We start from the raw sequence: 24,962 nt of genomic DNA, 5'->3' as shown, positions 1-24,962 counted from the left end.
ACGTCGCTTTAGATGACCGAATCCCCTCATTTCCTTGGAAGAAAGGCGGTTTGCACACTGAGCATGTGGAATGTAACTCGTGTAACTTGGCAGGACCCGCCTGGTCGTAGAGCAGCTCAGCACAGAAAGCGACGATGGCTTCAAAGGCCACGCCGAACCGCCTCACGCGGCGCTTTGAGGTGTCCGAGAGGCCAAATCCCAAATTCCCAGCCTGCAGGGCTACAAAACACCCTCTCCCTGCAGGTGGGTGGAATCTCATTAGGGTTGATTGGCCACCGCGTGCAATGAGCTCATTAGAAGGTGCTTGCACGGGGTACGGGAAGGAAAGGTTGGAGGGGACAGGAGCCGTCAGGGAACCTGGGACAGAGGGGAGAGTAAGGAAGGGCTGGAGGAGGGAGAAACGAGGAAAGCCGTGCTGTGCACCCTCAGGGAGAGGGGAGAAGAGGGAGCGTGGCCGTGGGGGGTGAATCATAGAATCGTGGATGGTTTGGGCTGGAAGGGACCTCACCGCCCATCCAGTCCCAGCCCCACGACACATCAGGGGGTCAAAGCCCCATCCAACCTGCCCTTGAACACCTCCAGGGATGGATGGAGTGAAACGAGGGAAGGAAGGAGTGAGCTGGGTGAAGGATGGAGGGAGGGAAGGGATGGAGGGAGAGAAGGGGCAAGGGCGGAGGGATGGAGGGAGCAGAGGGATGGGGAAGGGATGGAGGGAGAGCAGGGAAGGAGGGAGCAAAGTGCTGACGTGGAGAAAGGGCTGGAGGGAGGGCAGGCATGGAGGGAGCCGAGGGGTGGGGAGGGGAGGGCCGGCCCGGGGGCGGAGCCGGGGCGGCCCGTGCCGGGCGTTTGACAGCGGGGAGGCCGGCGGAGCCGCGGGGATGGCGGCGGCGTGAGGGGACGGCCCCGCGCCGCGCCGCGCCATGGGCAGCGCCGACTCCAAGCTCAACTTCAGGAAGGCGGTGATCCAGCTCACCACCAAGACCCAGGTGAGGGGGCACGGCGGGGGGGGCGCCATGTTGGGGGGGGGGCGCCATGTCAGGTGGGGGGGGGGGGGGGGAAAGGAGGTGGGGGGGCGCCATGTTAGGAGGAGGGGATGGGAGGTGAGGAGAGGGGTCTCCGTGGCAGGTGAGGGGGGCAGCCGCGGGTTGGGGAGGGTGAGGTGAGGGAGGGGCCGTGCTGGAGGATGAGGGGGGGTCTCCATGTCAGGGTGTGGGGGGGAGCCGTGTCAGGAGAGGGGAGATGGCTGGGCGCCATGGTAGGTGAGGGGGAATGGGGTGAGGTGAGGGGGGCACCGTGTTGGGGAGAGGGAGAACGGGGGTGACACCGTGTCCGGAGGGGATGAGGTGGTAAGGGGGGGCCATGCTAGGAGAGTGAGGGTGAGGGTGAGCTTCATGATGGGAGATGGGAGGGGTGAGGGTGGCCACCATGTCAGCTAGAGGTGGTGAGGAGGATACCGCGTTTCGGGGAGGATGAGGTGGGAAGGGGGGTGCCACATCAGAAGTGAGGGGGGGTGAGGTGTGGGGGGCTCTGTGTGTGTGTGTGTATGTGATGTGGGATGGGGGGGGTACCATGTGGGAGAGGGGGGTGAGGTGAGGTTGAGGAGGATGCCCTGTGAGAGAGGGAGGTGTGAAGGGGCCGTGCCAGGCCCCTCTTCCCTGATGGAGGTGGTGGCACGGTTGCCCCTGTGCAGGGACAGGGCTGCTGGGGACCCACGAGGTGCAGTGCCAGCCCCGGGGGCTTGGGCTGCAGGTGGCTCTGCCGTGAGGCCTTGCCCGATGGATCCTGGCAAGCTGGTCCCATCCGCCATGTCCCTGGTCTCCAGATGTAACGTGTCTGTGGAGGGTGAGCAGCAGGAAGGCGGTGAGGCTGTGTTCTGCCTCAGGACTCTGGCTGGTTCGCTGGCAGCTGTCGGGTCTAGCAGGGTCTGTGTCACGGTGCTCGCTGCCTCTGACATCTTGCGCTTTGCTGACAGCATCCTGTGTTACCAGACTGAGACGCTGCCGTGGACATCCTGGCGTAATGTATTCAGCTGCAGGTTTACATCACCACAGGGTTTGGCAGTGCCCCCTTCTCTGTGTATTCCACTCTCCCCAAATAACTGATGGAGAATCTTGCCCTGTTTTTGGGTAACAGCAGACTGGAGGAGCTCTTGGCCAGCCATGCTGATGAAGTAGAAGGGGCTTCAATCTGTGACCGGCGAAATTAGCTTTATTTCTGCAGACTGAAGAGGAGAAGGAATTAAGTGAAAGGAAATCAGAACCATGTATAGGGAGGGTGGTTGTCTAGAGGTCTAGCAGATGTTGCTTGTGTCCTGAGAGCTGGTTCAATTCTTGTCTGAAGTTGGGGGCCCAGCAACATGTGTGCAGAAAATCAATAGACTGTCCCTCTGTCCGAGGAGCAGGGGTGTTTTGCTCTGTTGAGAAATAGTGTTCTGATTTCCAGTTTCTCCAGTTCTTCTGGAGTTCTTCCCTCCAGTGGAGAATTGCTATTGCGATCCATCTTTGGCGAGGGAATAACAGCTGCTAAGAAAACTTGGGGGTGATGGCAGAAAGGTATTTAATGGTGGACAGTGAATTCAGAAGAAAAGGGTATGGATGCAGTAGGAGAATAGGAGAAAATCTGTGAATGCTCAAGAGGCTAAGACTAGGACTGGGAAATAAATGGTAGGCTGGAAGAGCCTTTGAGGAATTGTCTTTATACTTTCCTTTATACTTTATACAGTATCGCTTCCGTCTGCATTGCTCAGGAATGGCTTCTGCAAACATGTTGTTAAAACCTGCCAGTTGTGGATGTTCTGCAGCATCCCTAGGCAAAAAGAGACGTGGGTGAATTAACGTTTTAAAAGACTCTTCCAAAGTCTCTTCTGGGTGCTGAATAGTTCCAGGTTCCTTCAGCTTTGGGCTGTCTTACCTGCACTGGGAAGCTTGCTTATAAAGTGAGTTTGGGGGAGAAGCAAGACTATAGGGGTCTGTTCACAAGGCAAATCCCGTATGAGGCAATGCCAGCTAGAGGAGAGTGCTCCTCACCCCAGTTCATCAAGGTGTGTAATGAAAGAAGGTTCGCTGGGGCCCAAATAAAGGAAGGGGAAAAGCTTCATTCTTGGCTGGGTTTATTCCTTGTCCCTGTGGTCTGGGTGAGCCCAACTGCCGTGTGGAACAAGGGTGGGGTGTGGCGCTCCCATATTTGCAGAGTGTAGAAGGGCACTGGTGTTTGCGTGTGCAGGATGCGTGACTGGGCTCTCCTGCAGCTTCCGAGCTGGTACCAGCAGCGACCTCCGTGTAACCAGGTCCCTGAGACCCCAGGGTCAAGCCCAGGCTGCAATGACGGACAGAGTCAAACCTTCAGGGCTATCAGCTCAAAACACATTTTGCTTTCTCAGCAGCACGTCTCCTTTTCTGCAGCCTTCTTCTAGAGGTAGCCGGACAAATAGGCTTCTGGCAAATCATCAGTAACATGAAACCGTGAGCTTGGTAACAGCTGCGGTGTTTCCCAAGGCTGTGGTGGGAGGAAGGGGCTGAGCCGAAGGCACTGCTTCCTCGCTGGTGAAGGTTCAGAGTTGGCCCTGAAGTGACATTTTCCTTAAAAATAAGTTCTTGTAATCTCTAGGCTTTCGTTAATTAAAAAAATGTGAGTGTTCCCGTGTGAACATTTAAAAAAATGAAATAAATCTGTGAGGAACATAACCCTTGAGTGTTTGTAGCACACATGGAGCTCAGAACGGGAAAGGTGAACCAAGTCTGGACACCATTGAAAGGAACTTGAACTGGTTGCTTTAATTGCCAAGCAGGAACTTGGAAAGTCTAAGAGTTAAAAAAAAGAAAAATCATTGCAGAATGATTTCAGTGGTTACAAAAGGGCAGCAGTACCGGAAGAGAGGAATTAGATTATGCTATGGATGTATATTTATAACCATACAGGGAGAAATGGGCTGTAGGAGTTTCAATGATACATATATATTACATGACACTGCACACCTTTGAATTGGTAATTGATTTGAGTTAATTATTATTTGAATAATAAACCAGGTGTGCTTTGGCATAGAGAATGTGTGAGCCTGGTGAAAATACGTCTTGTGCTCAAGGAGAGGCCAGTTTCTGGTAGTCTGTTTCTGAAGGTTCTTCTTTGCGCAGTGGCTCACATGCAGGTGGTACAAAGGTGCGCGAGTTGCCTCAAATGGCTCTGCTGGCCCTGCAAGGTTGCCTGGTCTCCTAGAGCTCCATCAGGTGCTGCATGGATGGTTTTGTCATTACAGCCCTGCTGCACTTGAACAGAGCACGCAGCTGTTACACATTACCTGAGCTCCTAGAAACTGGCTGGCTAGAAACCCTGGTGAGGGATGAAGAACGAGGGACATGCTCTGCTGCTGAGTCTAGGAACAGGAGAGCTGAAGAGCTGTAGGTGCAGGGAGCTCTGAGTCAGGAGGAGGTTGCAAATTCCCTGCCTGAATTTGTTTTAGGTTTGTATCTGTCAGAGAAAGTGAAGGTGGTATTAACGTAAGTGGGGAGACTGTGCCTTGGGACCCTTTCCTGTTTGTAGGACGGTCAGCTCCGCTCTGTTTTCCTGTTTCCTATGCTGTATCCTGTTTGCCTTGGGATTGCCTATTCCAGGCTGTGATCCTCTGTTCCGTAACTGGCAATGTGCTTGCAAACCGAGTGTCTTCTGACTCCTACAGTGTGTACGCTATGTTTTAAAGAACCTGCAACCCAGCATTTTTAACTGTTGGGAAATGAAGACTGGAGGTGTCCTGTCGGGCTGGTTCTGCCTTTGTGTGGCCAGCGTGCGGGTGGGAGGTCTTTATACCTTGCCTAGGTGAACTGAAGGCAAAATGTTTCCTCCTTGCTCACTCAGAGGTGTCCCATCACCTCAGCTTTGGCCAGTGCATTATCGGCAGCTGCTCAGTGCTCCAGTTATCCTTTCCCTTCGATGTGGAGAGCTCGATTCAGGCAGCTGTGTCTCTCTCTGCCACTTGGCTCTGGAACTGCAGCAGCCTCTGTGGTGAGGTGCTTGGTGTGTCAGGAACTTCCTTTGCTCTCAAATGTGCCAGTCGTGTTTCCAGAGTAGAGTTGAGCTACTGATCCCTTGACTCTTGCAGCAGCAGTGGAGTTCTTGTTCTCATTGTGCTGCTGGTGCAGAGCTGTCTGTCTGCCCTGTGTTGGGGGCACATCTGGCTCTTCTCCGTTTGCTGGAGTTCCCTCACCAAGAGTGGACGTGGCTGTGCTCATCTGGAGGGTTCAAAGTGGCTCCAGCTCACTGCGTTGCTGGTTGGGATTCAGCTCCTTGTGAGGTGATCTGGTTAAAGTGCTGTGGGGTTTGTTACTGTGGCATGTGCAGGACCAGCACTGGTAACTAACTCTTGATGTTCCCACATGAAGGTACCCATGGCTTGTGAACAGGACTGTTCTAGATCTCTGTGTTTTAATTCATGGTGAGCTATTGGCTGAGCCCAGCACGAGAAGATGGATATTCAGATCCCCAGAGGTGCTGTGTGCAGAATACAATCAACTTAAAACCATCCAGTAATGTTCTGTCAAGGAGATGAATATCATGTGGATCACGTAGTTTCATGATGCCAAACTGCTAATTAAAACAGGGGCTGCAGGGATGCGAGTGACTCAGTACTGAATCGGTGTTCCAGGGTTGTACATGGGTTGCCATCTGTTGGACGAGGAGCTGACTTCCTGCAGCTATTAAAAGTGACAGAATTGGTGTTTCAGCGTAATCTGCTTGCCAAGATGGCAGCCATGATGTTAATGTGGCTGCAGCATCCAGCCTTGCAGCTGGGGTAGCTGCTGCTGTGCTGCTTTACCTCCGTGTAATTCTAGTGCAGGCCGTGTTCTCTAATCCGCCCAGGTTGTTGTGTTACCATCTGTAAACCAGTGGTTGTGTTCGCCCTCCGAGGAGGCCTCAGGCTAGTTGGAGGTGAAGGGATCGGTGCCTGCTGGAGGGAAATGGGTTTCTCGGTCCCCTCTAGATGAGAGAGATGCCATTATTTATGCATGATCTCCAATTAGAAGCAGTTGCAGCTCGCTGTTGTTGGTGGGAGTGGTGGTGGCAGGCAGCCAGCAGGTGCATGTGGCAGACACGCAGGCAGTTGTGGTGCAGGGTTCGAAGAGGGGGGTGTGGGAAGTGTGGGATGCTTTGTCCATTACATAGGTTGGATTTCTGACTACTTGACTTTTTCTGAGGAGTGTAATTAGAGGTGAGATTTGCAAAACAGCATTTCTTCTATTTAAGCGTTTCATGCCCAAGTTGCAAAAAGCACAGCTCCTTCATGCGCTCAGGAAGCTGAAAGTTGGGCTGTAAAGACTTGGCTGTTCCTGCAGATCACTCTGAGGAGCTGTGATCTTGAGCCTTTTGGAAAGTGTTGCTCTTCCCTTGGGAGGAGTTTGGGACCTTGCTTTGGTGGCCAGATGATAAAATGAAGAGGGTTTTAGCACTAGGGCAGAGTTTAAGGTGATGCCTAAACCTGAGTGCGTGTTTTCTGGTTTTGTTTTTAAAGATTGGAGATCTCCAGGGCTGATTCCTGGCTGGAGGGACCAGGACGGGCAGTGAGGAGCCTCTGGGGCACTGGAGCATTAAGGCAGCTCCAGGCAGTAACCTGCTGTACCAGTTTGGGGCCTGCCTGCCCCTCTGCATTTTGGCCTTTGGGTGGTAGTGACAATCGCCTGCTTGCAGGCTGTGGCTTTTAATTCAGGAGGTGAGAGCAAAGGGAGAAATGTGGCACTTCTTGGTGTCAGAGCTGTGAACGAGCTGTTCTCCTCGGAGTCACATCCCGGCTGCATTTAGAAACAGCGTAGAGCTGGGCAAGTTTTCTGCCTGCTACAGCGGAGCTAGGAGTAGGCAGGCATTGTTTAAGCGAAATGCACGTTCATATTTTTGCCCCTTTCTTGTCTGACGTGGCAGACCCACCCACGGGCTGATTATCGCAGTTGGTGAGAGCTGCTGTTTGCTTTAGAGCCGCTGCATGTGGTAGGCAGGAGGGGAGGCTGCCCCTCGCTCCAGGCCAAGGGCTGGGGTTGCTCAGGCAGCCAGCTCTTCTTAGGAGGGCTGGGGAGGCTCCTCCGTGGATCCCTCTCCTTCACATGGCTCGGCAGACACATGCATTTATCCCACCGTTGTACCAGGACCCCGGGGCTGGCTGAGCGCTCCCCGCCTGTCTTGGGTTGGGCCTGTCTCCTGGCCAGTACTGGCATTTAGATGGGAAGAGCCGTGCTTGGTTTTAGACTGGCTGAAAAGTCAAGTCTCTCCTGATCATTCAGGGCTGCCAGGGTTTGGATGTCTGAGATGTTACGTAATGGAGATGCCTTTTTGTTCAGCAAACAGTGCTGTCCTGCTCACCTCTTTGGGAGTGGCAGGTCATCGCCACGATTCCGCAGGGCCGGAGGCCCCATGAGCCCAAGCCTCTTCTTCAGCTTGAATGGCCAGTGCTGCTCTGTCTACAAAGCCATAAAGGGCAAAGCAAAGTCCAGGCCACTTTGCTCAGCTGCGTATACGCATCATCACTGCTGTTTTGATGTCTAAGTTGATGCCATACTGTCAGGAAGAAGCTAGGGAAATAATGTTGGGATTCTGCAGCCAGCTGTACAGAGCTGTCTTTCCAGCTGTGATCTGTCAAACAGACCGTCCTCGTGGCCAGCATCCCTCGTACTGGGGTGTCAGGATAGGCTTGAGGACAATCCTTGTTCTATCACTGTGAAAAAGGGACAGCAGTGCTGGTAAAAGAGGGGATTGTCTGCATCTGCACAGCCAGAAAAGGTGATGGGGAGAGGTGTGTTCCTAGCATGGGGTGGGCTTCTCAGACCACAGCTTTGAAATGGATTGCCTTGTTTTAGTATCTCAGCCTCTTCCTTCCCTCTTCCTCTTTGAATTGCACACTTAGTGCTTTTAAGAAAGCCTTGGCAGCAGCCAACTGCACTAAGTCCAATTAGCTATAAATATTTAATTTGGAATGATCAATTCCATTGCATCCGTGAGTGCCTTGAGGTGGGTCTATTCATGCCCTAACGTGAGACGTCCCTGATTGCTTCCTCAAGGCTCTGGTTACACCAGAATTGCAGTGCGTGCTCACTCTGGAGGTGACAAAGCACAGGGCAGGAGCCTGGCCTGTGCATATTGGTAAAGGCTGTATAATATGTGCTCTGGGTTGCAGACAAGCAGGAGGCCTCATGTGTGTTGTGACTCACGACAGACTTGGAGAGTTCCAGTCTGACAGCATTGGTTGATGCTGCTCACCCCCTTGCTGAGGAGATGCTCTGCTCAAGAATCAAGTCTACCAAAGCCCTGCTGACAAAGGCTGAGGTGGAAAACCAGTGCTAGTCTGTTTTTATTTAGCCTCTTCTGGGCTCTGCCAATGACTGCATGGTCCTGTCCGTGGGTCAGGTGTAGTCACTGGTGTTTGGACGTCACAGAATGGTAGCTCTCCATCTGTAATCTTGTTTGTCTCTTTGCAGCCTGTGGAGGCAACGGATGATGCTTTCTGGGACCAGTTTTGGGCAGACACAGCCACGTCAGTGCAGGATGTCTTTGCCCTTGTACCAGCTGCAGAGATCCGAGCAGTGAGAGAAGAATCCCCTTCAAACTTGGCGACCTTATGTTACAAGGTAAGAATGATGTGGTGCTGGCAGGGGGTGTCCCTGGATCAATAGCGCTGTGGCATCTGAGGGTGCTACTTGCAGTCATGGCTGCAGGCTTGGACAACACAGAGTCATAAACGTGCCTGAAACAGCAGCTCAGCGCAGTCAGAGTAGCGTGTGGACAGACTGGGACTATACAAACAGCATTTAAATACCCATTAAGGTGATGACGCAGGTGAGCAGAGTCAGTGACCCAGACAGTCTGTTGTGAAAATAAGCAGGAACACATGACCTCATGAATTAAAAAGCAGCAAAGTGAAACCTGTAAATGTTTTGGCTCTCATTCCCCCTCCGTTTCCCCTTGGGATCAGGGAGTAAGAGCAAGTGGGTGCAGCTGCTGAGGAAAGGAGCTGCCCTTTTCTGTCTGTGGGTGAAACCTCCTGGGGCTGCGGGTTCCGCTTGGCAAGACCCACATCCTACTCTGAAAAGCCAGGTGTGATTGTGTCTGTAGCGATGGGATGGACTGCAGAGGCTTGACCTGGCAGCTCTTTCCAGAGCAGCAGCCCTGCTCACCGGGCGAGTGGGAAACCCAGGCTACCTCCTTCCTCTGCAGCAGGCTCTGCTGGAGGCCGTATCCATACACTTCATAGTCATAGGCAGCAGCTTAGCTCCCGCCTCTCGAGTCAGGAGAGGTCCCTGCTGTAATCGCAACAACACAGACAGATCTGTCGGACTGTTCAGTGTGCTCTTCCCCTGCCAATGTCTGACACGGTGCAGCACAGCACTGCTGCCAGGGCTCTGCCTGCGCCCTGTGTGCCTGCAGTGCCGGGTTGATCTGCTCCGTTGTGTGTGTGAGTGCTGTCGGGAGCAGCGCTGAGACCCCTTCTGGCCTGTGCCTGGCTGTCTCACGTGGCACAGCACGTGTGCTGTGCAGATTAGCCCTGGCATCTGAGGTCTCTTGCAGTGGGACAGTAGAAATTCAAGCTGTGGTTAAGGTCATTAATCCAGTTTCTGCACTGTTTCAAACAGCAGCAGCACCTGTACCATTGAGCTCAGAGGAAAAGGGCTCCAAGAACTGCTTATAACTCTGTGAGAGTATCACCAGCAGGAAGGACCTGCCCAGCTCTTGCTGACTTGTGTCTGGACTAATGCTGCCTGCCTTGGTTTTTTTTCCTTCAGGCTGTGGAAAAGCTGGTGCAGGGAGCAGAGAGCGGCTGCCACACGGAGAAGGAGAGACAAATCGTCTTGAACTGCTGCCGGCTCCTCACCCGTATCTTGCCTTACATCTTCGAGGACCCAGACTGGAGAGGTTTCTTCTGGTCAACTGTCCCTGGGGCTGGCCGAGGAGGGGTTTGTCTCTTGGCGCTTCTTTTTTCTGGAGGGGGAAAGGGAGGCTGCAGTGAGGAGTTTCTGTGGGCTTTTGGGGGCAACTTAATTCTAGTTGTTTTGTCAGAAATTAGGTGGCACCGTTTAAGGTCTGTGCCAGAGTGCGGTTCCCCTGAACGTTAACCATGCTGGTGTGCTTTTGGGGAGGGCGATAAGGATTGGCAGTGGTTGGTGCAGTACAAACCTTGCACCTTGCGCTGTCTCTGCCTGTCACCTCTAATCTCATTTGCCTGGGGTTGCTTCAAGGGGAAGTTTTGGGTACTGGAAAGGGAAGTCTGCGCTAGCCCTGCTCTGTGGTCTGAGTAATCGGAAGAGTAGTGGTTGTCCATCCTTTCGTCCCTGCAGGGGCCAGGGAGCACTGGAGAGGCTTAAAACTAGAGAACTTTTCTGGGAAAGAGCACGCATGGTACCTGGCACTCTGATCCATCCAGGCCGCTGTTACTGCTGGTTTTGCACCTTGTTTGGCCCCTGAAAGAGGGCGTTCCCTTACAGTGTTGGGTTCATGAGGTGATCCAGCCCAATGGATGTGTGCTGGGATGGGAAGTCTTCCTGCTGTGGTGGTTCCATGTGCTCCACCAGGGAACTGTGTGCAGGAGCAGCTGTGAGGCTGGTGGAGCTGCCTGACAGGGGATAACAAGTAAGCCTTTAGGGAAGCTGGGATCACAGCTAATCCAGGGTCAGTGGCTTTGCCTTATGAAGGCTGATTTCTCTCTGGGAACTGAAGGGGAAGATGATGGTATGTCCGGAACATTAGTAACTATCTCTGTGATTGTCCTTCACTTGCTTCATGATGCAGTGAGGGATGGCAGAGCTCCTGGAGTGTGGGTGCCTCCCTCCGATAAGAGGCTCTGTGTTATGTGCAGATCTATTGGTTTGGGGACTCCTTTTTTTTTTTCTGGCAGCGTTAGCAAAGATCATTCTTGGGGAAGAAATCCCTTTTAACCCTAATGCTTATCATTCCATCTCTGTGAGCCTAAGTAAAAGCATCTTTGCTGTGCTGGTTGCATCCATCCTCTCTGGTCTGCCCCTACATCCGGGATCTGTTGCATGGGAATTTTCCGGCTGTCACTGAGACAGATGTCAGAGCCGCACCGGCTGTTATCTCCACTAGGTGCCTGCTGTGATTTAGGAGCTGTGTCTTGTGCAGAGGCTGAGAGAGGCCTGACTAAGGTAGATAAGCACCTGTCATTCCTGCTCCCTGCCTTCCTCTCCAGCACCAGTGTATGGCAGGGAAGGCCTCCCTCCCATCCAGGATGCTCTGACAGGCAAGATGTGGCAAGGTTTCCCATGGCAACGGCTGCAGAGGAGTAGCCATGCGTGATTCAAGTGATTGCTTTGAGCGCTGGAGAAAGCAGAATCCCCTCTGCTGCCACGCTTGCTCTGCCATGACAGGCTGAGATGGCCCCTCCCGTGGCGCACGCCTGCCTCTCCCGGTCCTGTCACCTCTAGCTCTGGGCAGCCCATGCAGGACTTAGGGAGGTTTTACACCTCAGCATTGCTGGCCGGCTTCTTCTTATTGCTGTCTTTGTGCATCTTCCAAATCACCCTCCTTTGTGACTGTTAAAGCTTGTTCTCTGTAAACAGTTCCCTTTTGTCTTTGATAAGTCAAGCATCTCTCTGGCAAGGTCCAGTGCTTCGCTTCTCTTTCCCTGACATCTCTAGGCCTTTGTCTGCTCAGTGTGGTGTCATTAAAGTGCTTGTTCCCATTTAGTCATCACCTTGGCGGGGGGGCGGGGGGAAGGAGATTTTCTGCTGCTGGCTGTTTGGGTTTTTTTCCCTCTTGTTCTTTGCTAACCATGGGCTGACAATACTGCTCCACCCCTCTTGCTTTTAGGGTGATGAAGATGATGAAAATGCCCGGCCATTGGCCGAGTCACTGCTCCTTGCTGTCGCAGATCTGCTCTTCTGCCCCGATTTCACCGTGCAGAGCCACCGGAGGAGCACCGTGGTGAGTGGGATTGTGAGATTGTCTGCACAGAGGTAGATGGGCTGTGTAGGGTGGGATCCCTCTGTCATGCACAGCGCCTGCATCCGTTTTATGACTTTGTCATTGCTTGCAAAGGCTGAGCTCTTTGAAGACATCAGCACCTGCATTTTTAGCCCTAGGGAATTTCTATAACGGTATCTGGGAACACAGTCTTCTCCTAGTGTTCCTGTGGAGTCACACACGGTAAAAGCACGTTTGTGGATGTAATTGCATTTCCTCCCTTGAAGCCTCAAGGTTTGGTTGTGGGGGGAGGCCCTGCGCGCTTCAGTCTCATCTAGAGTTGTTCTGAGGAGCTTGGTGAGAAACCTGACACCAGGTGAGCTCTGGCCTATCTGTAGGAAAGGAACAGCAAGGCAGGAAAAGCCCGGACTGTGGAGAAAGCTGCAGTTGCTTCCATGTCAGCAGCGGCTGCTGTCAACGCGCTGGTTTGGTGGGGTTGTGGTTGGGGTGGTAAACGCATCTTGGTTGCCCTCAAGCCTTGTTGTCCTGAGATTAGCGCCTTTGTGGGGGTGAGAGTAGGAGGTTCTGTAAAGGGAACCCAGGGCTGCGCTCTCTGTTGGAGAGAGGTTCTGATCTGCCTTGGACCCCACTAGGCCTGCCACCTGTGGCTCTTGCCTCCTGCGGTCTGACCTCATGTTTCTCCCACAGGACACAGCAGAAGACATCCACTCCATCGACAGCTGCGAGTACATCTGGGAGGCAGGAGTGGGCTTTGCTCATTCCCCACAGCCCAACTACATCCATGACTTGAATAGGTAAGAGGGGCTGCAAAGGCAGAAGGGAAAGAAACTGGGTTCAGTAGATGCGGAACTGGACTCTCCTTGTGCCCTCCGGTATCTGAGATGCCTGAGGGGCTTTCTGCCTGCTCCTCACTGAGCTAACAGGACTGGCCACACAGGCAAAAAAAAAACAGTTGACCTTTTGAGTAGCTTTAGCTTTTTGTAGTCTGATACGGGAGTCGGAGTGTCTGCAGCAGGATCCAGCAATTACTGCTGTTTTGCAAACACCCAGGAGCTCTGTGCTGTATTTCCCTTCCATAAGGGAGCAGTTGTGCTGAGCTTTGTGCCAGTGACAGCAGGGTCGCTTATGAAATGAAATGGGCTTAGTTCTGCGGGGGGGGACATAGGATTGACCTTCCTTCTGCGGTGTTGTGGTGAGTGGTTGTGCCTCCTGTGCCCAGTCCCTGCTGCAAATGGCTCTAGGCCTTGGCTTCTTCTCCCCTTCTTTAAGGACGGAGCTGCTGAAGCTGCTGCTGACCTGTTTCTCTGAGGCTATGTACCTGCCTCCCTCCTCGGAGAGCAGTAACACCAACCCCTGGGTGCAGTTCTTCTGCTCTGCGGAGAACAGGTGAGGGTGAAGGGGAGGACTGGGGGCTAGAACAAGAACCATGGAATCATTGAGGTTGGAAACAACCTCTAAGATCATCCAGTCCAACCGTCAGCCCAACACCACCACCAAATACCTTCACATCCCTCCCATGGAGTGTGTTGGTAATGGGGGGACCATGAGACTTGCTACCCTCAACATCTAGAGGCTGTTGTACTTTTTCCTTGTCCTGATCTCATGCCCCATTAGCATCTCTGCTCGGTGAGAATTGTTTCTCAGCAGCAAAAAAGGAGACAGAGCGTGCTGCTCGCTGGAGTTCGCTGCGGGACAGATCTCTGTCCGGGGGGAAACAGCCGGTCCTGTTCCCAGCTGTGGGCCTCTTTCTCCGGTGGTGCCTGACGGTGGCAGGGCGCTGCAGTGGGTGCTTGTGGTGTTGGTGGCGCATAAATGCTGCCCTCTAGTGATTTTTCTCCTGGGGACAGGCAGCTCCTCGGGTGACAGTTGCTGGTTTTGGGGAGCGCAGTCCTGGCTGAAGGCAGGCAGTTTCATCTTTCTGGAGTTTAGAAAGCTTCGATGTCCTGTCTCCTTTCCCATTGCTGCACAGGATCCCTCTGGGAGGCCACACGGACCTTTTCCCCTCCCCTTTCCTCTCAGTTTAGCCCAGGAGACCAGCTGGGAGCTGGAGTGTCATCTTGTGTCTCTGGTCTGCTTAGTCATAGGTTAGAGGAGACGGTTGTGTTTTGTCATGACCCCAGACTTTTGGGGAGAGAGATGTCCGTCCATCCCTGAGATGTTCTTCCTCTGAGGATGTTTTCTCCTCCCCAGACATGCGCTCCCACTCTTCACCTCGCTCCTGAACGTTGTCTGTGCCTACGACCCGGTGGGCTATGGGATTCCTTACAATCATCTGCTCTTCTCTGACTACCGTGAGCCGCTGGTGGAGGAGGCAGCCCAGGTGCTTATTGTCACGTTGGACTATGACAGCTCCACCAGCTCGAGTCCCACCGTGGATGGCACGACCACCGGCACAGCCATGGATGATGTGGATGTGAGTAACACTGGGATCTGTATTTGCTGCTCTCCTGAACTCCCTGTGGCCCTCATACACCAGCCTGCTCCAAGTGTTGACCTGTAGGGCCCAGCACTGCTCCTCTACTTGCAGTTTGCTCTCTCTGGCCCAGTCCTACTTCTCTCCTGTAGGTCACTAAGCAGCTGTAGGTGACCAACCCACTGGGTTTTGGTTACTGACTTGAATCCGAGCATGTAAGTGAAAGCACTAACTGTTCTGTTTCCCAAGCGGCCTGTCCACTAGCCTTTAAAGCGATCATTCTGAGAGAGAAGCTGCTAGGAGAGGTGTTGGCCCCCAGAGCCAATGGGTACACTTTGGCTTCCTGAGTGAACCTTGTTCCCAGTAAGCGTTTCACTCCTTGTCTTTGAATGCAGCCTCCTGGACCAGACAATCTGTTTGTGAATTACCTCTCAAGAATACACCGTGAGGAGGTAATGTGCTCCTAACCTGAACCGTTCCCTGTCTGGTTTCGTGCCGATTGCGTTGGCTCCAGGCCCACTGCAGTCTCTTTCCTGGTCTGTCGGCAGGATTTCCAGTTCATCCTGAAAGGAGTGGCCCGCTTGTTATCAAACCCGCTGGTCCAGACCTACCTGCCAAACTCTGCCAAGAAGATCCAATTCCATCAGGAACTCCTTGTTCTCTTCTGGAAACTCTGTGACTTTAACAAGGTGTGGATCTGCGCTTTGTTGAGCTTTGCCACCTCTTGCCTTGTCCAGCGCGTGGTGTGGCTCTGGCTGGGCCAAACTCTGGGTAGGGGCTGGGGGCCCTGGCTCCAGGGGAGGCTGCTGGAGGCTCGAGACTGCCTGACCTCAGTCCTGTGGATGGTGCAGAAAACAAAATATGCTTGTGATTGTCTGAAATCCTCCCCTTTCTTCCAGAAATTCCTCTTCTTTGTGCTGAAGAGCAGCGATGTTCTGGACATCCTTGTCCCAATCTTGTATTTTCTCAATGATGCCAGAGCAGACCAGTGTAAGTTGGTTGTTTTCAGTATTGGGGATGATCTGCGCCTTACAGTTGAGGCACAATGTCTTTGAGATGCTTCCTCCTGAGCCGCTGAGATGTAGTAGCCCCTCAAGTATTTGTTCCTAGCCTTCTGCAGACATGGAGTCCAATGGCTCCTCTAGCTGGGTGTTAATGTTTGTAGCAGAAGAGAAAAGGGACAAGGTCTGTACCATAACACAGGGAAGGAAGATCCTTAGCACGTGGTAGTTCATCTTGAGTCCTTGAGTCAAAAACTGGGTCCTTGATCCCATGAAGAGGGAGAGATGAGCCATCTGTTAGTGTAAATTAGGTGTAACTCCGTTGCTGTGCCGTGGAAAGAAGCAGTCGGTTCTTTCCCGCTATGGTGGTGTGTTCCTGTCAAGAACGAAATGAATAAAAGCATGATCTGTCCAAAACTAAACACTGTACTGGCCCCATGGATGTTCCTGGCAAGGACACTGGTTCTGGCAACGGAGAGAGCTGTGTGAGGTGTCCCTTGTCAGGATGCTCTGGTCTGTGTGATTTTTAAAATCCTATGGTGTTTCTCCTCTCACTGCTTTTTCTGTCTTGAGGAGCCTGCTGGCCTCCCTGTGATGTGTGGTCTTTTGGTTTGGTGGTTTTTGGTGTTTTTTCCCCCTGCAGCACGAGTGGGCTTGATGCACATTGGGGTTTTTATCCTCCTGCTTCTCAGTGGGGAGCGTAACTTTGGGGTTCGACTGAACAAGCCGTATTCTGTACGAGTGCCTATGGACATCCCTGTCTTCACAGGGACGCATGCGGATCTGCTTATCATAGTGAGTATGGCTCCAGCAGTTCCTCTTGGTCCCTTCTAACTCCTGCTTGTGTTGAACAGGAGGTCTGCTCCTGCTAAAATCAAATGTGAAACGATTGGTTCTATGGTATCTCAAGCAGCTCTCATCAGGGTTACGAATTCAGATCCAGTGGAGGTGAAGATACGTCTTACTTTCTGCTGGTTTATTTGTCTCAGGCTGCCTGTGTGTTCTGGAACAGTTCACAGCCAGTTTCTATTGGCGATGTTGCAGAACCCTAATCACATCCCCAAAGAATTCCTTGTAATGAGCCCTTGTACTCCAGGAGCGCAGGTCTGCAGTGAGAGCAGCCTTCCCCGCCTGTTCGTAACTGGAATGTGCAGGGCCCTGCCTAGGAAGAAACGGTGTCAGGAAGCGATTAGTGTGGGGGCGGCACTGGTTTTGGTTGAGCGGGTGCTTTCAGTAAGGTCCTGCCTTGCTCAAGAGCTCCTTCCTTGCCATAGGTGTTTCACAAGATCATAACCAGCGGGCACCAGCGTCTGCAGCCTCTCTTTGACTGCCTGCTCACCATCGTTGTCAATGGTAAGCGCTGTGTGTGCTGTGAAACCACAGCCCCCAGCGGGGATGGCGCTGGTGGGGCTTGCTGCCCTCTCCCTGCACTCCTGCTCGTGCCACTTAGCACTGGCCAGTGGCAGCGACAGCTGCTGAAATGAATCCTCTCGAGAGGTGCCCGCTGCTGATCAGTCCCGCCCACAGGGACATTGCCTGGGCTCGGAGGGTGGGACAGCAGAGTCCTTGCAGCTCCTCTGGGGCAGCAGAAGAGCACCGGCCAGCAGGGCTGGTGAGGGATTGGCAGTGCTGTCCCTCTCCAGCAGGGAGTGCCACCTCCCTGCCATGGCAGCGGCTTCCCTTGGGCTCAGCCCAGGTGCCTCCAGCTGTGTCAGCCTTGCAGGAGGCACCCACAGATACTACTAGTGTAAAACTACACGAGACCTGCTAAAAGCAGAAATGCCTGCTTTTTCTGGGCACGATGTCTCCGCTTGACTTTTCTATTTGCAATTTTCTGGAACCTTGGTGGGCTCTGCTATTTTGTGAGGCTTTCCCAGAGGTGCAGGGTAGGCAGGTGGTAAAAGAAAGGCTTTTAGTGAATAAAAGCCACTTTGAGTCTTTCTCAGCTTTTGATTTGTTTGGCTTCCACAGTGTCTCCCTACCTGAAGTCTCTCTCTATGGTGGCTGCTAACAAGTTACTGCATCTCCTGGAGGCTTTTTCCACCACCTGGTTCCTGTTTTCTGCTGTCCAGAACCACCATCTCGTTTTCTTCTTGCTGGAAGTTTTCAACAACATCATTCAGTACCAGTTTGATGGTAAGAGCCTGAGTGCTGTGTTCAGTGGGTTTGCAGCTCTGCTGCATTGATATAGAGCTCTTTGTCTCCCTTCTCTGCCATTTTGCCGCTGTGATTCCCAGGGAACTCAAATTTGGTGTATGCTGTTATCCGCAAGCGGAATGTGTTTCACCAGCTGGCCAACTTACCCACGGACTCCCAGTCCATCCAGAAAGGTCTGCAGCGCAAGAAGAAAACGCCTGAGCCCATTTCTCGCACCAACTCCCAGGACGGGGTCTCCATGGAAGGATCGCGTCCAGCTGCCCCTGCTGAACCAGGGACGCTGAAGACCAGTCTGGTGGCCACTCCAGGTCAGCTTTGGTTTACTTCTGTAACCGTAGAGAGCTTTGTTTTCCCTGTGAGATATGGTGTGGACTCACCCTCTCGCTGGGTGTGGGAGAGATTAGGAGTTTACATCTGTGAATAACTGACTGCCGCTCAGTCTCAGCTGCGGATCAGTTTGCCCAAGCTGATTGCAAACAAGTCAAAGTAAACTGCCTTGAGTTTCTCTCCTCTCAGACTGTGGCCATGTGGCCATTTGTCCTCATCTTGACCTTTTTCCCCAGTTTAGCTATATCCACGTGAGCCTGTGCTCCTCTTGTATCAGGGAGCCTTTTCCTAGAGACGGGCGGACTCCTCTGGGAGGCAAAGTCAAGGCTAATCTTGCTCTTCCCGCTGAGAGGAGAGCATTGTGGGAGTTGGCAGATGTGTAGGGTGTCTGCATGGCATGGCAGACAAGAATCCCCTGCTTTTCAGAGTGTTTACCTGTGTTTAGGATCTTTTTTCTCCTTTGAACACAGGAATCGACAAGCTGACAGAGAAGTCACAGGTGTCCGAGGATGGGACCATGCGCTCGCTGGAGCCTGAGTCCTCACAGCCTCCCCCAGAGGGTAACTCGCCCTCAGCTGCAAGCGACGGCGAGCCCTGGAGTATGGTAAGGCCGCACAGTACGGTGTGTAGGGAGGGTCTGGGGCTTGGTGGGAAATGAACCGGGGGCTTCAGGAGCGGTCTGGGTGTTCTCTGAAGAGAAGCGTCGTGTTAGAGGCAACAGGCACATGTGCGCTGTGCTGGAGGACACCGTCGTTCCGCAGTGCTGTTGTGTCATCTTGGATGTTCCATGTCTGTACTGGTGACGCAAGAGGCAGGACACGAGGAGTGAGCTTTCTCCCGTTTGACAGCTACCCAGTAGAGCAGCAAGTGTATAATTGCAAATGCCTGTATTTCTCATTCAGAAGCTTTCAGCTCCGGTTCTCACTGCTGCTGTATTTTCTTTTCCCTCCTCTCTGGGATGGAGAGCACTAGTGGCATTCTCTGGTTAGCTGGAGTTGTGAGAAATGTGTTCCCATCAGGGCTTGGCTGAGCTGCTGCCCTCGAAGTGGCGTCTGTGTGTCAAGGCTGTGCTGGGGGCAGTGTCGGCCTCCTGGCATCTGCGGATTTTCCCCATCAAGAGCTATAACACAGCTGTCTTCCAGATTCAGTGCAGCAGTAGGCTTTTTATTGCTCTCTGAATCCTCAGCCCCTGCCCTTTCCAGTCCAGTATTGAAGTCCTCCAGGTTGTCTTGTTGGAAATGTATTACGAGGGCTGTTCTGCACATTCTCTTCTTCAGCAAGGCCACGTTCATACACCTCGCATTGCCTTGTGCTCTGAGTGCTCGCCGTGTGCTGAGCACAAGAACTCTGCATCTGTTTGCACGTGGAGCCGTGGCCACCCCCTGGTGAAAGGCGTAGTGTTCCCAGCTTTTCCTCTCTCAGCTTTCTCTGGAATGGTCAGATTGGCACATCAACTTTCGCCAGGTGTGGAGTAAGCTGGGCAAGAGGTGATGAGTTGGGGTGCGATGATGCATTTTATCACAGGCTCCTGTGGACTGTGTGGTGCTACTAGCACCTTTCAGTCAGCTTTCCTCTCGACATACTTTTGACCTAAAGAATATTGCAGGATCAGGGTGCAAATGGGAGGTGTTTGCAGAGGCACGATAACCTAGTGGAGCTGAGGGCTCCTGTATTCCACCCGTATGTCTGGACCCTCTCCACTCATCCTGCTTCTGTGTGTGTGCTGTTGCTCTCAGACAGACAGACGGCTTCCCACAGCCGCCCCGCCTGGCTCCTGTGCTGTTGTGCGTCAGAGTGTTTGCGGGGTGGGGATCAAGTAGCAGATGGGAGATGAAGGGCAGTGCAGTGGTGGATGTGGGATCTGCTGTGGGGAGAACCATCGCTGCTGTCGCGTACTGCTTTGGGTGGCACACGCCTGTCTCCACAAACTGTGGGGTTTCAGGCTCCAATCTGCTTCCAACCTACTGAGCTAAGAAAAATTAATGAGGTACTGGGTAAATTTTAGGCTAACCCGCCCTTCTCACTGATGTAATTTCCTTCCTTTACCTGCTGGAATGTTCTCCCCTTATCAGTCATAACCATTTCAAAAGTGTCTCTTGAAATAATTGATGGCCTTCGTATGTCTCTGTAATTCCATCTTCCCTCTCCTAAATGTGTCATCTGTCTGTCAGTGTTCAGATAAGAGCTGTGAGGGGGTAAAGGCTGTGGGAAAGCGAGGGGGAAAGAAGAAGAGGCTGGGATCAGCTGAAGGGAATTGGAGGGATTTATGGTTTTATGAATTGTATTTTTAGAAGCTTGATGAGGACATGGCCCTGCAGCTGAGCTGGCTGAACGATAAGGTGGTAGCTGCAAATGTTGCAAAATAACTTTGCTATTCAGGCTTTGAATACAGTGGAATGAACAGAATTCCCAGATATCCCAGGCGCAGTGTTACTTGCCCTTCCTGGTCATCCCTTGTACCAGATGGTCAGCAGGATGTCTTAAGCACACAGTTAGGTACGTGGTCATTCAGCGAGATCTTTGAGAACTCACAGAAGAAAGGTTTTCTTCTTCCAGCAGCCCCTAAACTGTAATCAGGGGACGTTGCTGTAGGCAGCTGGAACTGCTCCTGGTCAGAGAGGGACAGGTGCAGCACTCTCTGCTTCCAGAGCACTGGGCACAGCTCTGCTGCTTCTGGGTGTGAAAGTGCCATGTGAATGAAATGACAGCGGAGTGATGGTGAGAAGAATAATTTGAGAGAATTGAGGCTTCTGACCAGAGCCTGTCAAAAAGTGCCTGGTGATGGTGTTTGTGTTTGGGGGCTGGTAGGTAGGAGATGCCGACAGCCGGCCCTTGGAAAAATGCTCCGTAAGGGGTACCAAAAATCTCAGAGGTACTCAGTAGGGAGAGGTCATAAAAACTGTGCCTTTTAGCTGTTTAATCTCTGTGCTAAAAGAAAGAAGCCTGCCTGAACAGTTCTTTGCCTGTCCCCTTTTAACTCTCCCATTGTGGATTATTCCAACAGTATCCACAGTGAATAGTGTTGTGACCCTGCTACGGGGTCCCACAATGTAAGCTCCTCAAATATCGCCCCTCTCTGGGTTTGGTGAATGATGGTCTGGTGGGTTCTTCTGTTTTAGGGACAGGGGAGCTGCATTTTCCAGCAGCGCTCTGGAAAAGCTGAGGGAGAGGCAGCACAAATGGGTTGGATTTCTTGCTCTTAAGTGCGATTTTGTGTTTGTTTGTTTTAAAAATATCATTTCTTACTAGGAGGCATCACATCCCCGTCGGGATCGGAGGCGTCTCTCTAGTGCGTCCTCCAGCGGGCAGTGGACCCCAACCCCTGACTGGGTAAGGGAATCTGGGCAGAGCGAGTGAACAGCAAGGGGAAGCTGTGCCCCTTACCCTGCCAGCAGAGACTCCCTTGAGGAGCACTTCCTCATGCGGAACGCCTTTGGCTTGCGGTCACCTTTCTACCACCATCTGCAAAGAAATACTTAGTTTTACCTGTTTTAAACCAATGCCCTGATAGTTTGAGCGGGGTGTAATTCCAGAGCTTTGGGATCTCTCGTGTTACTGTCGTACACTCAGCTCGCCCACACCTGGGTGATTTCTGTGAACCTCACTTGTGGGAGAAACAGTGGAGATGACTAGAAAAACTAGGAATGCAGTGCATTGATCCCCCTGTGGGCTTTCCTGCTTACAGGTGATGTCTTGGAAGTCCAAGCTTCCCCTGCAGACAATCATGCGGCTCCTACAGGTGCTGGTCCCACAGGTGGAGAAGATCTGCATCGACAAGTGAGTGCGTTGCTGGACAGAAAGGGCTGTGCGGTGCATGAAGAACACTGAGGGGGTGGCAGTTTGAGGAGTTTAGAGGGCCTCTAGTGGAAACCTTGTAAAGTATGATTGAAAGCATCCCAGTCTCAGCAGAGGAGATATTATTTTGCTTGCCAGGCTTCTTGTTTGTCTGATCCCTTCTCAACTATCTTACGGTGGAGAGGGTGTGTTTCTGGTGGTTACTGGCTCTGTGTCTTTTTAATGCTTCGCTGCAGCACTTCGAGGGTGTCTGCGGGCTGTGCTAAGGCTGTCCCTGCTCTGTCTTGTTGCAGGGGTCTCACTGATGAATCAGAGATCCTCAAGTTCTTGCAGCATGGCACGCTGGTGGGGCTGCTGCCTGTCCCCCACCCTATCCTCATCCGCAAGTACCAGGCCAACTCGGGCACTGCCATGTGGTTCCGCACCTACATGTGGGGAGTTATTTATTTGAGGTAAACCAGCCTAACTTGGTCTTTTCCAAAACTTGAGAGGGCTTGTAGAGACAATTGCATGCAGTTGGCCAGCTCTGGGTTGTCTCTGATGTACAGGATGGAAAGATGTTATTCCTTTGGAAGAGACTAGGGGCAATCAGCTGCTCCAAAACTTTGGGTGGGTGATGCGAAGGCTGTTGTTTGGGGAATACTGCTTGTTTGGGAACTGGCAGCCACAGAGAATAGGAAAGTTGCTTAGAGGGGATGGTGTGGAGGTTTTGTGCCAAGCTCTGGCCCTGCGGGATGTTGTAGATCCTGCCATTCCTTTCATTGCAAAATAGAATGCATTCTGTGTAGCCAGCTCCTGTGATCTGGGCTGCGAGACTTGAATTCTGTGGACCTGGCCCTGGAGAGTAAAGCGACTCTTGTCTCCTGTAGGAACGTGGATCCCCCGATCTGGTATGACACGGATGTGAAGCTGTTTGAAATTCAGCGGGTCTAAGAGAGCACTTACCTCTGCAAAGAGAAACACACTGGATTGAAGGACTGCTGTGTGCTGCTCCATCACAGCCATTCCTGCTTTTCACATCCAGCTGAGAGACCAAAAGGACAATCACTTCATTTACCTCCCTGTCATTTAAAGCTTTAATTGGGACCTGCTTGGACATCCCTTTCCCCAGCTCACTTCGCTTCCCTCACCCTTCACAGTGAACCTTGAGTGAAAGCTGTCTGAGGGATTGTCCCTTCTTGTGGTTGCACTAGAAATCAGACTGTTCTTAGCTCTCCTGTTACTCTTTTGGGGTTTGAAACCACTCTGACCCTCTACTTGCACCGGTCAGGGTCAGCATTTAACTGGAAAACACTGGCTGTAAATTGGGTGCAAGGGAGAAGCTGCTATTCCTGCAGGAGATGGGGTTTGGAAACTGCTGTTGCTTTCACGTGGCTCCATAATGTTTCTGAGACTCCCTTCTGGCTGCAGGTGTCTCCCTGGTGTCTCAGTGGCAGGGAATTCTTTCCCATCCAAAGGAAAGGAGAAGTTACTGAAGGAAAACTTTGTGTCTCAGTTCTGAATCTCCCTGCTCCTTTCCTGGAAAGCTGCTTCAGAGGCTTTGTAGCAGCTGGTGCTTTGATGTGGTGTGAGCAGCTTTTCCTTGGCTTTCAGGCCCGGCAGCCTGTCCTTCACGGGGGCTGCCGCAATGGAGCTTGTGCCACTTGGGAAAGCCCTGCTTGATCCGTGGGAGCGTGAAGGGAGGAAGGGGCTGGCTCGAGGAGAGAAAGGAAAAGAGATGGGACTATTGAGCTCTCTTAGTCTTCTCCCATTGACTGGAAGGACAGCATCCCCTGGGTTTGACAGGATTAGTGTCCCTCCCTCCACCCCTGCCGGGCAGGCTGGTGCAGCACAGGGAGAGGGAGTGGTGTTTGCACGCTCCTGTCCAGGGCAGGGGCTTGAGGGAGGTGCTCAGGGAAGTTGTAGGAGCAATTTGGAAGTTGTAGGAAGAGAAGCATCTCCATATCAGCAGGGAGTGGAGAGTGCTAAGGCAAAGTTTCATTCTTCAGGGCATTTTGCTAGTGACCAAGTTGTCAGATCTTGAATGTATTGGGTCCCAAGCACGTGAAGTCTGGGAATGCAGGGTGAGGACAGGCGGGAGACCTGCTGTGGCTGGCTCGGTTCAGCAGCAGGGGCTGCGCAGTGGTAGGTGGAGGCACCCTGGGCTTTGGGTCATTTAGTTCTGCTGCTAAGGCCGCTCCCTTAGACTGGTGTGGTGTTCAGGCAGTGGAATGCAAGGAAAGCTCGCTGTTGTGAGCTGAGGCCTTTCCCTCCCCACCAAAGTGCAGTGCTTAGTGCTCTGGTATTCAGGCTCTGAGGAGGATCGCTGGCCGTGAGCCATTTGCCACAGCTTAGGGCCAGTGGGATGGAAGCACTCCATGGAAACTGGTCTCACCTTTAGGGGCCGGGCATGGCACACACCTCTGTGTCTGGCAGCCCTTGCCTGAGTTCTGAAGGCAGTGACAGCAGCGTGACCGGCCTGTCCTGGTGTGCTGCTCCTTCAGCACTGAAAGAGGAGCCCATTCCTAGGCCAGCAGGAAGCTGAAATGGAAGCTGAAGGGCTTTCTGAAGGATAAAGAACTATGTGAAGCAGAGAGAGGTGGTTCCCCTGCCTGCCTCCCATCTCCAGCCCACTTTGCTGTGCGGCACTGCTCCCATCCTGACCCCATCTCCGTTCAGCTGTGAACAGGGCTCTGGTTCGCGTCGGATCTCTGCACTAGAAGAGTGGGCTTTGGTGGGGTGGCCTCTGGTTGTCTGGCCCCTCCCAGCTGGAGTGGGGCATCCCGTGTCCCGCGTGCTTGCTTCTTCCCTCCCATGGATCTGCTGGTTCTCATTATCCCTTCCGTCCTCTCTTCTGCTTTGTTTCTTTGAGTTTCTCTGGAAACCCTTTTTGTTTGTTTCTTGGTGTTTGGAGTCTGAGCCTTGTTCTGTGGAAATCAACTTGCACTGTAAACTATTTGCTTATTACAGAGAGAAAGATAAAGATTATCTGAAGCGGGCAGTTGAGTGCTTGTTTTTTCCCCAGAGAGGTTTATAATCTTGTTTGCCCTCCGCTGGGGTGATTTCTGCTTCTGGGAGCTCACGTGCTGCCTTCCTCAGCTCTGTATATGGGTTTTTGTAATCAGAAGTGAAGATTGGACTCCGGAAAACAAGCCTGAACTGTGTGGGTTTGGCCATTTCCGCGTTTGCAGCGTACGGCATAATCAAAAGTAACCGCCTTAAAGGGTACGGATGAGGAACTGGATCAAGCGGGATTGAGCCTCCCGACTTTGTGAACCGTGCATTAAACCTTTGTGTGGTTGAGACCCATAACCGGTCACCCTGGCCCTGGGAGAGCTCTGGAAGTCACTCGTGGGTGGCAGGTGACAAAGCAGCTGGTGGGC

The 24,962-nt window shown here is 52.6% G+C and overlaps 1 protein-coding gene across 2 annotated transcripts; it reads left to right on the top strand.

Annotated features, from left to right (window-relative positions):
* The first annotated feature begins 867 nt into the window (after positions 1 to 867).
* On the top strand, positions 868 to 24,594 carry HID1 (HID1 domain containing). Of its 2 annotated transcripts, none has more exons than XM_069872646.1 (19): positions 868 to 986; positions 8,451 to 8,600; positions 9,753 to 9,923; positions 11,794 to 11,907; positions 12,595 to 12,701; positions 13,177 to 13,293; positions 14,098 to 14,320; positions 14,716 to 14,772; positions 14,869 to 15,009; positions 15,220 to 15,310; positions 15,965 to 16,116; positions 16,596 to 16,674; positions 17,293 to 17,457; positions 17,559 to 17,786; positions 18,276 to 18,409; positions 21,055 to 21,135; positions 21,491 to 21,582; positions 21,894 to 22,052; positions 22,470 to 24,594. In XM_069872646.1, the coding sequence occupies exons 1-19, from the start codon at positions 921 to 923 to the stop codon at positions 22,531 to 22,533; spliced, it is 2,391 nt and encodes a 796-aa protein (XP_069728747.1). In that variant the 5' UTR covers positions 868 to 920; the 3' UTR covers positions 22,534 to 24,594. The 2 variants fall into 2 exon arrangements, with proteins under 2 accessions (XP_069728747.1, XP_069728745.1); XM_069872644.1 differs by having other exon boundaries at positions 18,276 to 18,427.
* The last annotated feature ends 368 nt before the right edge of the window (positions 24,595 to 24,962 follow it).

Source organism: Phaenicophaeus curvirostris, chromosome 19 (assembly GCF_032191515.1).
Source record: "Phaenicophaeus curvirostris isolate KB17595 chromosome 19, BPBGC_Pcur_1.0, whole genome shotgun sequence".
Lineage (NCBI taxonomy): Eukaryota > Metazoa > Chordata > Aves > Cuculiformes > Cuculidae > Phaenicophaeus > Phaenicophaeus curvirostris.
This window is presented reverse-complemented; position numbering and strand designations above follow the sequence as displayed.